We start from the raw sequence: 16,416 nt of genomic DNA on the forward strand, positions 1-16,416 counted from the left end.
AGTGGTTAGGACTCTGCGCTTTCACTGCCTGGGGCCTGGGTTCGATCCCTGGTTGAGGAACTAAGATCCCACAAGCCACGCGGTGTGGCCTGAAAAAAAAAAAAAAAAAAAAGAGTTCCTCAAACAAGAAGACATACCTGAATATTGTATATGTATGTATATATGAGCACATGTGTATTCCTTAGGAAGGATCTGCAAAGATGCACACCAAATCGTTAACTATAGTTGTGCTGGTGTGAGGGAAGTTCAGGGTAATTTTCACTTTGTATCTTTTTTTTTCCCCCCCTAAATTCAGGAATGTATTCACAAATATGTAGTTAAAGAGAACTAGACTGAAAATTGAGCATTTTCAGAATATTAAAAATTTTGAGGCTGTAACCTTTGGTCTTGGCACCTCTCAGTGGTCCAGGATGGATAACTGTAAGAGCAGTTTGCCTGGGATAGAGTTAAGAGAAGAAAAAGTCTCTTTATTTCCTCTTCATAATTGAGGTGGAAAACAAGCAGCCTAAACAATGTTAAACTTGCTGGAGAGCGCATGAACGCGATCTTAGCAAGACCCTAACCCTGTAACTAGTGTAATTTTGTGTTTCCTTTTTAGCTCCGGACCAAAATTTAACAGTGCCATCCGAGGAAAGATTGGGTTGCCTCATAGCATCAAATTAAGGTTTTTAAACATACTTCTGAATTGTTTAAATTGTTTTTCAAGGAACTAATGTGGTGTACTTGTTTGGGTAACTTTTGAAACTTTTTAACTTTGCAGCAGACGACGCTCCCGAAGCAAAAGTCCATTCAGAAAAGACAAGAGCCCAGTGAGGTAACTGTTGTCCCTATTTCCTTTGTTTTGTACTTCTAGCTTTTATAAAGTGTTTACAACTTATGTTACTGCTAAATTTAATGACATATAGTAATTTGGATCATATTAAATCTTGATTCATTTTGCAATTCTAGTATTAATTTTTAAAAGATTTATTTATTTATGGCTGAGTTGGATCTTTTTTGCTGCACGCGGGCTTTCTCTAGTCGCGGCGAGCGGGGGCTACTCTTCGTTGTGGTGCGCGGGCTTCTCATCATGGTGGCCTCTCGTTGCAGAGCACTGCCTCTAGGCACGAGGGCTTCAGTAGTTGTGGCTCACGGGCTCTAGAGCGCAGGCTCAGTAGTTGTGATGCACGAGCTTAGTTGCTCTGCGGCATGTGGGATCTTCCCAGACCAGGGCTCGAACCCATGTCCCCTGCATTGGCAGGCGGATTCTTAACCACTGCGCCACGAGGGAAGTCCAATTCTAGTATTATTAATGTGAATTTCTAAGTTTTCAATAACTTGCATGTGAGAAGAATGGAGCAGAAATTACCACTTTAATGTGTAGATGTTACATGTGCTTTTATTTCCCTTTTATAGTAGCTAAAATTTTTTAATGGTAGCTGTAGAAAACTTTAGACTTGACTCACTTTTGGAGTTAATAAATTTTAAGTTATTGAAATAACTTCTTGTGGAAAAGTAGTTGAAATAGTCATGAGTTTATCATTTGGCTCCCTTACTTGAGAAGAGTATTTAATTTCCAAAATCGTAACCGAATTGACTTGTTTTCAAGTAGTAATATTATGATTTTGAGTGATTCTGTGAGATATTTTCCTCTTAAAAGAAGGTAAGACTTATCTATCCAGTCTACCATTTTGGTTCAAGGAACGTTTTGTTAACTTGAGAGCATTGTTTTTTACTGATGTTCTGGCTTCCCTTAAAAGGGTACCTTTTAACTTTTGAGTCTATCTTCTTGTTTGACGTATTCTAATCCTAGGATTTAGTGATTGCCTTAATGTTCTTAAAGGCGCTCTTTGTAACAGATACTGAGTTTTTATTTAATATTTAGTTCTCTTTCATGGGAAAACTCCCATTTAGTTCTCATTCTTTGGATATAGTCAGCTTTGTACCTCTGTTCTACGGTAATAGGTTTAAAATTACTTGCAGATTTCTCAAGGGGATGTAACGTGAGTTTTGTAAAGTTCTTCCAGAGAATGTCCAGAACATGGTTAAGAAAGAGCATGTTTATGCTTACATTTTTAAGGATTTACTTAGAACCTTAATCTTAGTAGAATTATTTATAATAATGTCAGTAGACATTGTTATTTTTCCTTGACATTCATTAAGTTAAATTTATCTATTGTGCTCTTTTACTTTTCTCACGTATTTGGGCACTTTTAGTTTCCTCTGTAAATTTAGAAGTGTACACCATCTATTTGTAAGCATGAGTAAATTAAATCCCACTATTGTTATTTGTCTAGATAATCTCATTTCATTTTTGACTTGCTAATTGTTACTGTCTCTCTATTCTATAACCATCAAGAAGTATTTTTTCGGGTATTGAATTTGTAGAGTCTTAGTAAGACTGATCTAGTTCTGATAAACAGCTGCCTCACTATTCCGTATATCTATCTCAGTTTGTGAAAAAAAATTCTTAGAGTCAAATAGTTCTCATCATTTGGGGTTTTACTCTCAAGTTTGTCATTTGTGATTATGAAACTTAATTTTACTTTATGATTTCCTTTTGGGGAAACATCCTTTCTACTAATTTGGACCAGTCCAACATTACTGTGGACTCAGGGGTTATTACTTGTGACTATCATTAAACTCTCAGGCTTCTGATTGGCCCTTTATTATCCTGGAGAGAGTACCATTTGTAAGATTGAGAGGCCAGTGGACTTTGGTTCTGATAATGTAAGATACTATCAGAAGAAACATTTAGAGGTTATCATTATATTGAAGGCATTGAGTCACATTGAATTATTTTACGGACATTTTATATACATCATAGTTAAAATGGGCTTGGGAGTAGTGACAAACTGGTTTCAGGAAAGTTTATTCTGTTTACTGAAAATGTGCATTAAAAGTTATTTTAAAAGAATAAGTTATAAAGTTAATTCTATATTCTTTACCCCTGTTAGGGAGCCTATTGATAATCTGACTCCTGAGGAAAGAGATGCAAGGACCGTTTTCTGCATGCAGCTGGCAGCAAGAATTCGGCCAAGGGATTTGGAAGAGTTTTTCTCCACAGTAGGAAAGGTAATCTAAGCCTATTTACAGAGCTAATTTAAGTAGAAACTGCAAACAACATTTTAGTAATTGTCAGTGTGACAGATAAAATGAGAAAACATCTAAATACATTTTGTTTGGTGGAATTTAGTTAGGGAATTTTTTTTTTTTTTTTTTTTTTTTGGGAATTTTTTTTTTTTTTAATATTTATTTATTTGGCTGCATCTGGTCTTAATTGCAGCAAGCAAACTCTTAGTTGTGGCATGTGGGATCTAGTTCCCTGACCAGGGATCGAACCCGGCCCCGTGCGTTGGGAGTGGAGAATCTTAGCCACTGGACGAAGTCCAGGGAATTTATTTTTGATACCATTTCTTTTTGCCTCACTTGGAAGTTAATAGTGTTGGAATTGATGTATGTTGATAAATGAATTGGGCCTACAAATTTACCTATTTAAAAAAATCTTTTTAGTGGCTTGCTTTGCAATATCATTAATATGCCTCTTGTCTCTTGAAATTATTATACTTATGTGAATGGTTGCACAAACAGAACCTAAAGTGTGTGTTTTCTTTTTAGGTTCGAGATGTGAGGATGATTTCTGATAGAAATTCAAGACGTTCCAAAGGAATTGCTTATGTGGAATTTGTCGATGTTAGCTCAGTGCCTCTAGCAATAGGATTAACTGGCCAGCGGGTTTTAGGAGTGCCAATCATAGTACAGGCGTCACAGGTAACTTTTTTCTTGGTTAAGAATTTGATCATTGGTAGTGTTAGAAACCTGCTGTTGCTTAAGTGTTGTGTTGTAATGCCTTGAGCCTTACACAATCACCACTTCCTACCATAAGTCAGATGTTCTCAGGGTAGCTTTTTATTATTAACATTTTTTTTTTTTTTTTTTTAATTTTTATTTATTTGGCTGTGTTGGGTCTTCGTTTCTGTGGGAGGGCTTCCTCTAGTTGTGGCAAGCAGGGGCCACTCTTCATTGTGGTGCGCAGGCCTCTCACCATCGCGGCCTCTCTTGTTGCGGAGCACAGGCTCCAGACGCGCAGGCTCAGTAATTGTGGCTCACAGGCCCAGCTGCTCCGCGGCATGTGGGACCTTCCCAGACCAGGGCTCGAACCCGTGTCCCCTGCATTAGCAGGCAGATTCTCAACCACTGCGCCACCAGGGAAGCCCAGGGTAGCTTTTTAAAAAAAAATTTGCCTTGATTTCTTTGATAATTGTGTATTCTTAATAACATCCTTTACCATTTTAATGTAAGTTGTAAATACCTATTTCATGGAAGAGACTTGAGAACTTGTTCTAGAATTTTACTGATTTGTGATGACTTCTTACTTGGGGATAGAAGCATCTAAGAACATGTTTTCCCCTTCCTATCTTTTAAATGGAATGGTTTTGACATTTTTAGTAAATTTAATATTTTCACTGTTTTAAAATACATACTTGTGAAAGATTTTATATAATGTTAAGAATAGTTTGAACAACTAACTATTCTAGCATTTCTTTTTTATTTATTTATTTATTTATTTATTTATTTACTTTTGGCTGCCTTGGGTCTTTCTTGCTGCACGCAGCCCTTCTGTAGTTGCGGCGAGCAGGGGCTACTCTTCGTTGTGGTGCACAGGCTTCTCATTGTGGTGGCCTCTCCCGTTGCAGAGCGGGCTCTAGGCACGCAGGCCTCAGTAGTTGCAGCTCGCGGGCTCAGTAGTTGTGGCTCGTGGGCTCCAGAGCACACAGGCTCGGCAGTTGTGGCACACGGGCTTAGTTTCTCCGTGGCATGTGGGATCCTCCCGGACCAGGGCTCGAACCCATGTCCTCTGCATTGGCAGGCGTATTCCCAACCACTGCGCCACCAGGGAAGTCTCTCTAGCATTTCTTGAAAGTAAGATGTTTCAGACTAATTTGGAGAATGTTTTTTGTTTAAGATAATCCAAATTATGATTTAATTCCTCTTTGCTGATGCTACACAATAAATGAGTGTTGCCTTTGTAAAAATGAAATTAGTGTTAATATTTTAGTTCATTTAGGTGTAGAAAAATTGGGATATATCATTCTCTTGGAGTATATTAACGTGAAAGTATTTTTTTGATTTTTCATCAGTACCTTTTTGTACTAAGAAACAAGTTGATTTCTGTGACAACCTGATAACTTAGATTTTTAAATTGGAGAATATAGGATTTAAAGAATTTTTTTTTGGCCTTGCCGAGTGGCTTGTGGGATCTTAGTTCCCCCACGAGGGGTTGAACCGGGCCGTGGCAGTGGCAAAAGTGCCGAGTTCTAACCACTGGACCGCCAGGGAATTCCTAAGGATTTAAAGAATATTTTTTGAGCGATACAAGATAACAGTAGTTATGTTCGTTCCTTTTCATACCCCTGAAACAAATACTCCTCATAACTCCTGAAAAATCTGGTTACTCATCAAGCTTTTACATCATTTTATAGTTAGGCACAAAATTTGTAACCAGATCTTAAGTGAAATTCCAGTTTCACTGTTAAGCTGTAACTGTGGTCAGATTACTACCTTCTATCTCTAAAAGATGATGGTAGGTCCTACATAGTGTTTTAGCAGTATGTAATATTGGGTATTTATCATTTGATTATATGTCACAATAAGAAAATAATTGTTAGGAAGCAGGCTGGGGAGAATCATTGCTCAATTCATTTCCCGTGATGGAGGGCAAACCTAATAGTGTGTACCTTGGCCTGGCAAAGGGCTCAGAAGAATCACATTGATAAATGAGATTGTGAATTCATTTAACTTTAATCTCCTATTATGCTCCAGTTTGTTAAAATAAAGGAGTTTGTGTTAGAATATAAATTGAGAACTATTTCCTTTGAGAAGTACTTGGTATGGGAAAAAAATGACTGCTGAACTGAATGGTTTACTTGGTTTGATTTATATTGACCTAAGTCCTTTTACGATGGACAGCCAGTTGGTGTACTGTACATTGAGTAACAGTGATATTGAGAGCACATGAATAATGAGTGTATTTAACACTTCCAGGAGATAATCTTATATTTCCACATTTGGCATATCTGTTACCAGGATGCTGCTTTAGATTGGCATAATGTAGGGTTTTTTTTAATTTTTAAAAAATTTTTATTATTTATTTTTGGCTGCATTGGGTCTTTGTTGCTGTGTGTGGGCTTTCTCTAGTGCGGTGAGTGGAGGCTACTCTTGGTTGTGGTGCGCGGGCTTCTCATTGCAGTGGGTTCTCTTGTTGCGGAGCATGGGCTCTAGGTGCTCCAGCTTCAGTAGTTGTGGCACATGGGCTCAGTAGTTATGGCTCTCAGGCTGTAGAGCCCAGGCTCAGTAGTTGTGGTGCATGGGCTTAGTTGCTCCGCGGCATGTGGCATCCTGCCAGACCGGGGCTCAAACCCGTGTCCCCTGCATTGGCAGGCGGGTTCTCAACCAGTGTGCCACCAGGGATAGTAATGTAGTTTTGATTGATCACATTTTATATATGAAATACCTTGCATAGTTGCTTTATATGAGTTTTGTATATGCTCTTAAAACTTAATCTAAAATTTTTTTATTGTGGTAAAATGTCATAGTAAAATCTAAAATTTTTGTTTAAGAATTTGGCATTGTAACCATTTTAAGTGTACTATTCAGTGCCATTAATTAGTCACATGTAAGTGGAATCGTACAATATTCTTTTTTTAAATATATATGTATCTTACTTTATTTTTATTTTTTTGACTGCATTGGGTCTTCGTTGTGGTGCGTGGGCTTCTCATTGTGGTGGCTTCTCTTGTTGTGGAGCACAGGCTCTAGGCACGTGGGCTTCAGCAGTTGTGGGTCACGGGCTCTAGAGCGCAGGCTCAGTAGTTGTGGCTCATGGGCTTAGCTGCTCTGTGGCACGTGGGATCTTCCTGGACCAGGGCTCAAACCCGTGTCCCCTGCATTGGCAGGCGTATTCTTAACCACTGCGCCACCAGGGAAGTCCCCCAATATTCTTTTATGTATGACTTAACACTTAGCATAGTTTGATGTCGGTTGTCATTAAGCAAAGCTAAGGTATGAGTGGGATTTACTACTCTGCTTAAAATGGTATTTATTCATTCTAAATGGATGTGTGTGATGTGCCTTATGTGTTGTCTTAACTAACTTGTAGGCAGAAAAAAACAGAGCTGCAGCAATGGCAAACAATCTACAAAAGGGAAGTGCTGGACCTATGAGGCTCTATGTGGGCTCGTTACACTTTAACATAACTGAAGATATGCTTCGGGGGATCTTTGAGCCTTTTGGAAGGGTAAGTCCCAAGTTTTTCAGTGGATCCTAAATCTTGAAACAAGTGTAACTGCACAATAATTTATTTGCTTTGTCATGTTTCTAAGAGATTAATGTTAGGATTGGAGTGGTTCTATAAAGTTTTTGAGACCACTTAGATCAAGATAGTTTCCCTGAAGATAGCATTTGAAGACAGAATCGATCAACATTTGTAATGCTACAGTGAAATGCATGGTATTAGCTTCAAATCAACCTGAATGATAAAATGTACTGTGCATTGGAGCAAGAGATTTTTTTTTTCTTGGTTTGTTTCTTGGGATAGTTTTTCTTACTGAAAATTTAGGGGTATATAAGCTTCTCTGTACTTAATGTGTAAGGAATTAGACTGTTTATGCCCATTTAGTCCTCATTTTTTTTCTTTTTTTATTGAGATAAAATTGACACAGCACTGTCTAAGCTTAAGGTGTACAACATAGTGAGTTAACTTACATACATCATGAAATTATTACAGTAGGTTTAGTGAACATCTGTCATCTCATACAGATGCAACATTAAAGAAATAGGTAACAAATTTTTTTTCCTTGTGACGAGAATGTTTAGGATTTACTCTTGAGTCTTAATTTATGGTATACAGCAGTGTTAATAATACATTACATTCCTAGTACTGATTTATCTTATAACTGGAAGTTTGTATCTTTAGACTACTTTCATCTAACTCTTCCCTCTGCCCTCCACCCCCCACCCCCCACCCCTCACCCCTCTGGTAGCCACAAATCTGATCTTTTTTTCCATGAGTCTGTTTTTGAAGTACAGTTGAATTGCAACACTAACAGTTTCTGGTACACAACATAGTAATTTGATATTTTTATGCATTTTTTTCAAAAGAATCACCAGGGTAAGTCTAGTTCTCATCATTTTAGAGGAGATGGTTAGAATAAATGTTACTAGTAGGCTGTGCTCTGGTTTAAAAAATTCATTGAGTGGCCATGAATAAAAATCTTGGTTCCTGTCGTACCTTGTCCACTACTTAATCTTTATGGCCCTTGGATATACATTTCGTTAGTTTCTTTCACTACCCCTCTCAACCCCTTTGTTAAACTGTTTTATGTGTCAATAATGATAAAGTTGGGGTGTTTAATTTTGTGGGTGCTTTATATTTATTGGAAATATACACATATTAATGGTGCACAAATCATAATTGTATGAGTTGGTCAGTCATTACAGAATGAATACGTTCCTGAAACAACCAGAACATGAAATATAATATGTGGGTGCTGTATTTTAATTTTTCATGCTTCCTTTGTATGGCCAAGTTTGTTGGGATATTGTGATGTAGTAAATACAGTTCCCTCATTTAAGGTGAACACTCATTGCTTTGTAGCATATTCATAGTGTTGTGCAACCATCAACCACATCCAATTGTTATTTTTAGTTATTCCAACATTTCAGGCAATTTATTGTGTCTGGCATAATTGATAATTAAAATTTGGTGTATTTTAGCAAAGGGGAAGAAAAAAGGTTGATTTCGTTTTTAACATTGTATTCTGCAAAGGATTTCAGATTTTTAGTGGTTTTTGATGCAAAAGACTCCTCCCCAGTGCATAACTTCCTGTTTAGGAAGTTCCTCGGCCTCTAGAAAGAAGATTTTTTGGGCATGAGGGATTGTGATATGTTTTCTATTATGTTTTAGGGGGAGCCATTTTAAAATCGTGTTTCAAGGGGTAAAATATTTTTGCCCCCCCCTTTTTCACTTATATAAATAATAATTGTGGTTTTCATTTTTAGATTGAAAGTATCCAGCTCATGATGGATAGTGAAACAGGTCGATCCAAGGGGTACGGATTTATTACGGTAAGCAATTGACCATGATTAACATTATGACTTAAAAGGTTTTGATTTTGAGTAGCGTAGTGTAAAGCTTTATTGGTTATTGATAGTGGGGAAGGAGGTAAGGTTAATATTTTCAAGTGGTTTAACTTATTTTGCTGTTAGTAGCCAATTCTTAGTAGCTAAAGGTGTCCACCAAATGTGAAACTTAAAGCAGTTTGCTATCATTCTGTTTATGGTCAATTTGCTTAGCCAACTCTTCATGTAATTGAAGTCATTCACTCCTTTAGGATTTCTTCAGTCTGACTCTTTTGTGACACAAGATGTTAGTTGCATAAAGGTCTCTTGGAATTCTCTTACTTTTTATATGGACACGTCGGACAACCATGACCAGGATTGCCTTATTAAAAGTGTTTGTAGCTGACCATTGAAGCCCAGTGCCTGAATAGGGTATGACGTGGCAGCTTGGAATAATTGTGAATGGAGGTGCCCTTTTAAAAATAAACTCTTTATATATTAATGTTCATGATGCAATCCAGTTACATGAGAACAGTTTTTCAAATTATTTTTTAACCTTGGAAAGTGCTGGAAACACATTTTTAGTTTAAAATACAGATAGTTGTCACCACTGCTGCTATTGTACACACAAAATTTTTAAAATACAGAGATCCCAGATTTTATCAAGAAATTACAATTGTGTCATAACCAAATTTAAATAAAATTGAAACCTATTCTGTAGTGATAAGAATATGTTCCACTGTTCAGTGGGATTTTATCTACCTCAGTGTGTGTTGGTGAAAAGGAAAAAGTTATAAAACACCAACATGCTATTTTGTTACTAGTAACATTAGCATGATCTCCCCCCTCCCAAAAAAAAAGGTGTTCAAGGGATTTTACATGCAACTTACAAATATTTCATTCTATTATTATCTAAAGTATTTAGTGTTCTATGTGCTAGATTTAGTGCTTGAATATTTGCTCACTGGCCAGATTTTCGCTAGAACACTACTAAACGTCATGTAAACAATGAAGACATTTTGCAAAGCATTTTAATTTTTTAACATAAATCAAGTATGAACTATTTCCTATGACTTACTGATCTGTATGCAAAGCTAGATTATGTAGGGACTTTCCTGGTGGTCCAGTGGCTAAGACTCCGAGCTCCCAATGCAGGGGCCCCGGGATTCGATCACTGGTCAGGGAACTAGATCCCACATGCCACAACTAAGAGTTCGCATACCACAACGAAGCTCCTGCATGTGGCAACGAAGATCCCGCCTACCACAACTAAGGCTTGGTGTAGTCAAATAAATAAATATTTTTTTTAAAGCAAGATTATGTAAATCTACATGGTTCTGTTGTGTGTGTAAATGTTTTTATATTTTGTAACTACTATCTGTAATTGTTCCCATCTCAATAATGGAAAAAAATTATTTTTAAACAATTCAACATTCTGATGAAAGATGAAGCTGTGGAATTAGAATATAGCCCGTTCTTCCATTATATTAAAACCAGATTGTGCGAATTAAAGTTTTATTGTGTCTGCATCCTGAAATTAAGACTAATACTTAGTTAACTGGCAATAAAACAATGACCCAGAATTTTGTATTAAAAATTAAGTTTTGTATTAAAAACCTGAGTTGAACTTTTAATTTTCCTGAATAGTGTACTTTTATGAGAGAAAAGATGCAACATTTTAATTTATTCCAGCATATTAAAAAGGGTTTTGATGTTTGAAAAACTACTTTTCACATTTTGTTACTGAGATTCTTTATTCCCAAAGACAGGTGTCATTACTTGATAATGTCTTGCCATTTAAACCACCACATTAATAAATCTAATATGCGTAAACTTTGGTGGTCTGATTATATTACTTATAGCTTGAACTTGTTACTTTATCATCCTTGCATATGTAATTATTGAATATACTAGCTTTAATAAGTAAGGGTTTCTTTACCTTGCGTATATGAGTAATTACTGGACTTGTTATCCCCCTCTCAATTGTATAGTTTTCTGATTCAGAATGTGCCAAGAAAGCTTTGGAACAACTTAATGGATTTGAGCTAGCAGGAAGGCCAATGAAAGTTGGTCATGTTACTGAACGTACTGATGCTTCCAGTGCTAGCTCATTTTTGGACAGTGATGAACTGGAAAGGACTGGAATTGACTTGGGAACAACTGGTCGTCTCCAGTTAATGGCTAGACTCGCAGAGGGTAAGTTTATCCTAGTGTTGTGAATGATTTGTTGATACCGTAATGAGAAAGGTAACCATGCAGACAAATAAACAGAAAATTATTTTTTCTTACTTTGGGGTTAACTGTTATCCTTGGGCAGCACATGTGGTTTCATAGGTGAAATTTATTGCCTTAATTATAATAGAATCTACTTTATGATGGTGCTTTTTGAGTACCACAGCGTATGTTATACGATTCCTTTGGCTTTCTATAATAATTATATCCTCATACTTCAGAGTAAATTTAGTTGCAGTGCTTAATACTATGTCCTGCCTGTACAGTTGGCCTCCCATATCTGTGAGTTCTACATCTGTGAGTACGGAGGGCAGACTGTATCATGCCACTTTATATGAGGGACTTGAGCAATTGTGGATTTTGATATCCGAGGAGATCCTGGCAATAATCTCACCTGCCCTGCTACCAAAGACCACTGTAATTTGTTTTAATGAAGTGACTTTGGTATTACGCAACCAGAAAATGAGGATATTCCCGCTCTTAACAAAGCAGGGACGTTAAGACCTATTCTTTTACAGGTACAGGCTTGCAGATCCCACCAGCAGCACAGCAGGCTTTGCAAATGAGTGGCTCTCTGGCATTTGGTGCTGTGGCAGGTAGGAATTGAATCTTTTCTATTTGAAATCATTGTTTTTTCACCTAATTCGAAAATTTGCCAAATTTTTGCATTTAAAAGGACTTACTGAGAATTCAATTCATCAAGTACTTTTAACTTACAAATTTCAAGAGTTCATGTAAGGAAGTGGTGATATAGGACATAATTATCCACTCATAATAAACTGTCGGTATTTTTGAACCCTGCATACCAATTTTTAGTTGAAATTGCTGTTGTTTTTTGTTTTTGTTTTGATTTATTTTTTTATTATTTTTGGCTGCATCCAGGTCTTAGTTGCGACATACGGGATCTTTTGTTGCAGCGCATGGGCTCCTCTCTAGTTGTGGCATGCGGGTTTTCTCTCTAGTTGTGGTGCGCAGGTGTCAGGGTGTGTGGGCTCTGTAGGTTGCAGCACACGAGCTCAGTAGTTGAGGTGCATGCGCTTAGTTGCCACGTGGCATGTGGGATCTTAGTTCCCTGACTAGGGATCGAACCCGCGTCCCCTGCACTCTAAGGCGGATTCTTTTATCATTGGACCACCAGGGAAGTCCCTGTAAGTTGTTAAATCTTTTTAAATGTGTCACTTTTATTGAAGACCAAAAAGTTTATATTGTTTCAAAGGAAAAATGGTTTTTGTAATGTTTTTGTTTGGAAAGCTACCAGAGGCCTTTGAATCAAGCTTTATTTAAAATAATTACAGTATTAAGAGTGCAGAGAAAACTGCTTTCCTAATTAGAACATACAGCAGTTGATCCTTGAACAACATGGGTTTGAACTGCAAGGGTTTACTTACACATGGATTTTTTTTTCAGTTGTAAATACCACACAATTAATGGTTCGTTAAATCCATGAATTTGAAAGGACTAAGGATATGGAGGGTCTACTATAAGTTACATACGGGTTTTCAACTGCTCAGATGGTTGGTGTACCTAATCCCCAACTTATTCAAAGGTCAACTGTATTTTGAGATTTAGAGTTGTAGAATGAAGTGCCTGGAGAGGTGAGGAAAAGAGGGAGAGAACTGATAGTTTCTTACAATTATGTAACAGTGGGTTTAGTTTATGAATCACATTGTTTTCTTCTCTTTTGTGGCTCAGGTACTTGAAATTAACCCAAATCTATGAGCTAGGATAGCATTAAATTTTGAGATGTTGAAGCCTTGCTTTTAGAATATCTGAGAAGAACTGTTTGTACTTTAGATGACAAGAAACACTAACCCAAGAAAGTATGGCAATATAAGATCATGGTACTGCATCTGGATATATAAAAAGTTCTGTGTGGTTGCTTGATGATTTCCTTTTCAATTGAAAAGCCATTAACAGAGAGGATCATTTCTGCATCTGCATTAGTCTTTATAGGGGGCGCTTCTGTGTTTTCCTCTTTTTAGTGAATATTCGAAAGTTTGTGAGTACTTCTAGGGTCTTGTGCTTCCTTTCAAACTGTGATAGATTTTGAAATCTGATAGGTAGTTCTTTAAAATTACTGACAAGCATGTTAGTGTATTCATATGAGAAGAACAGTTATAACGATTAATGCATTTCTGTATTTATGAATCATTTAATGACTCCAGGTTTCTCTAAATTATTGTTTTGTTTGTTTTGACTTTTTAAACAAGTATTACACATTTAATTTCTTTGCAGTGAACACGTAGTCATAGAATGTCACGTACTGTAATTGAAGATACTAAAGGAAACCCATCACTTCAGAAATATATCCTAGCCTCTGGTTTGACAGTTACTATTTTACCTGAAAACTGTATCTGTGTATTGCTTCCCATTGTTCAGGTCATTCTTTCAACAATTTAGAAAAATGCTAGTGTTTACCATATTCTAGGTATTTCACTAGAGGCTGGTGCCTTTAGGGATTTAATAGAAATACATATGATTCATTTCTAAACAGTCTTCTGTTACATCCTGGCTGCTGTATCAAATATGTTGATTTGGTTTATAAACAATATCTTCGCCTAAGTATAGTTTTTCAGTGTTAGACGTTATTATTTCCCTAAGCCATTATTTCTCTTATGATGAATGAAGAATGTGACTATACTTCCCTGGGCACACTTACTGGGTAGTTTATATTAAGGCTGAAAATTCTAAATGTCCATGTGGATTGCTTAAAATAGCCATTTAGTTAACTATTTGTTATATTCCCCCTTTTTAGTGTTGATAGATGATTTTAAAGTTTGGTTCTGTTTTCTTAATACTTCTGGTAAATTGCTATTACTACTGGATTAATAATCAACACTCTATTTTAAGGTAAATATTTACATAACTGGGTATTTTTCTCCTGTCATTAAAACCTTACACATTCCTTGTTAAAATTAGATAAATTGCTGAGTGTTGATGTCAATATTTGAGGCCCTTGTTGCCTAAGTTCTTAAAAGTTGTTTTTTGAAACCAAGAGTGGCCTATCACTATATCCACGTGTCTTTTATTCTGGAAGTTTAATGGGTCTTTTCTAAGATAAGTTAGTTCTTATCTTTATGAAACCCATGCTTTGTTTCCTAACTTGTTACAAATGACCTGAAGAACCATTTTTGAGATTTTGATTTATATACACTTAATATAGCATGGATTTCTGATACCTAAACATTTTTTCCCATTTTAGGGAAAAACAAATTGTTTTATAATTTAAAGTTTATTGACAGTGTTCCTATGGTCATATCTTCAAGTTCCTTCAGTATACACCAGTTACATTTCTTCAACTCCCTGGGATGCCAATTTTGAGCACCCAGGTATTCTTACATCCCCATGTGACTTGGGCTGCAGATCCCTTTTCATTTTTGCCCATGTTTTATGATCATTTTGTATACTCAACAAGAAGCCCAAATGATAATAAAATATTGCAGTTGCATCACGTGTTACTGAAAATTAGGTTACTGAATTCAAACAATTTCTATGTTGTATATTTCTAGAATTTTTAAACTTCAAGATACCTTTGGATACTGTGACATTTTCTTTACTTTTCACACTTGCTGCTTTCACTTGATGGCAGCTTTCTCTTAATTGGCCTTCTCATGTAGAATTTTAATGATTATATGAGAAAATATATTGGTAGAAATCACCATTCTGTTTATTTTTAATACAGACTAGATGTTTAGATTTTTCTTGTACTACATATATTATAGTAAATCTGATTAGATTTCATTCCTGCCTCATTAAATTTCCAGAATAGGCCAGGAAATCAGACCTAATAAAACTACCACCTTCTGGGCTGGACATGACAATTTAAAACTTAAAAGAACTTAATATATACATATGGTTAGAATGGGGTCTCTCACTACTTAATCGGTGGATTATTAAAAGTGTTTGACGTGTACTGCTGCAGTATTTACTCTTTCACCATAAACTTCTAAAGTTTAAAATGCTTACTGACACTGATAGAACAATAAATAGTTGATATCCCAAGTACTTGGAATTGAATTCTCAAGATCAGGGTTTTCATGCATTTTCTGACCGGTGTGCTTCCCTTTCCCCATTTCCCATTATTCCCATGTGAAGAGTAGTATTGTGGAATGCCTTTGAGATGTGGAAGAGTTCTAGGAATAGGAATAGAGAGGCATAAGTTTCTTAGGATAGGAGGAAAGAAAAAGGCCCCAAAGCCTTGTCAATGAGGAATGGGGAAGGAGGTTTGGCTGCCAGGTTTTACTATAAGTTCATTTTGATAAACCCTGCTACCATAGTCCTCTTTTATTAATGCTTTCCTGACATTTACCCTGTTAGTTGAGGCTCTTCATTGTTCCTGCACTGAGCTGTAGAATTCTCTTTTGTTATAGATTTGCAAACAAGACTTTCCCAACAGACTGAAGGTGAGTTGAGTTTTTTATTTGTTTTTGAAGTGGATGTTAATGTAGCAGGACATAGTTGTGTATATATATTATATCATAATTATTACTGTAGTTTGTATTTTGGGCCCAGTTTTGTCAGAATGACATACAGTGTCATTATTAACAGTAAGCCAGAAGGCCTAATCCAAGTCATTACAATTACATGAATAAAGATGATAAATGTCCATGCTTTTTCTTGCTATAGCTAGCTTAGAATTATTTTCAGCTTTGTATGCCTATCTTTGTGTTCTGATTGTACGTTTTTATATAGATGTCAGAAAATGAAACTTGTCATTTTAGTAGACAAATCTTTCAGAACATGGAGTCTGTGAACTTAATATAAGGGTAGGAAAAACTAACTCCAGTGATTTGTGTAAGCACTACCAAGCAATGAGATTATCCAGAACTAAATTGCATGCAGATTTCAGAGATTGTGAAACAATTTATAAAATAGGCTATTGTTTTCTTAGTTTTCAATTATCAAGTAAATCTCTGCCATTTAATATAGCATTTTGTTGCGGTAATTTGGTATCTTACAGGATATACTTAAAGTCGTTTAGGTAAATGATTCTGTATGAAAAAGGTCTTTCCTTGTTCCTTGATAGTCAGGAATTAAATGTGTATCTTAATTTTTTCAGCAAAAGAGACAATTGTACTCAATCTT

The 16,416-nt window shown here is 36.2% G+C and overlaps 1 protein-coding gene across 4 annotated transcripts in view; it reads left to right on the forward strand.

Annotated features, from left to right (window-relative positions):
* Positions 1-16,416, forward strand: part of RBM39 (RNA binding motif protein 39) — a 28,961-nt gene that overhangs the window by 9,648 nt on the left and 2,897 nt on the right. The window contains exons 5-13 of one of the 4 annotated variants that reach the window (XM_059898629.1): positions 599-664; positions 761-814; positions 2,937-3,054; positions 3,598-3,750; positions 7,139-7,276; positions 9,040-9,105; positions 11,091-11,295; positions 11,850-11,927; positions 15,684-15,734. In XM_059898629.1, coding sequence (XP_059754612.1) covers positions 599-664; positions 761-814; positions 2,937-3,054; positions 3,598-3,750; positions 7,139-7,276; positions 9,040-9,105; positions 11,091-11,295; positions 11,850-11,927; positions 15,684-15,734 — 929 coding nt within the window. The remainder of the gene's footprint in view (positions 1-598; positions 665-760; positions 815-2,936; positions 3,055-3,597; positions 3,751-7,138; positions 7,277-9,039; positions 9,106-11,090; positions 11,296-11,849; positions 11,928-15,683; positions 15,735-16,416) is intronic. The other 3 variants (XM_059898630.1, XM_059898631.1, XM_059898632.1) reach the window with 3 other exon arrangements.

This window comes from Balaenoptera ricei, chromosome 15 (assembly GCF_028023285.1).
Source record: "Balaenoptera ricei isolate mBalRic1 chromosome 15, mBalRic1.hap2, whole genome shotgun sequence".
Lineage (NCBI taxonomy): Eukaryota > Metazoa > Chordata > Mammalia > Artiodactyla > Balaenopteridae > Balaenoptera > Balaenoptera ricei.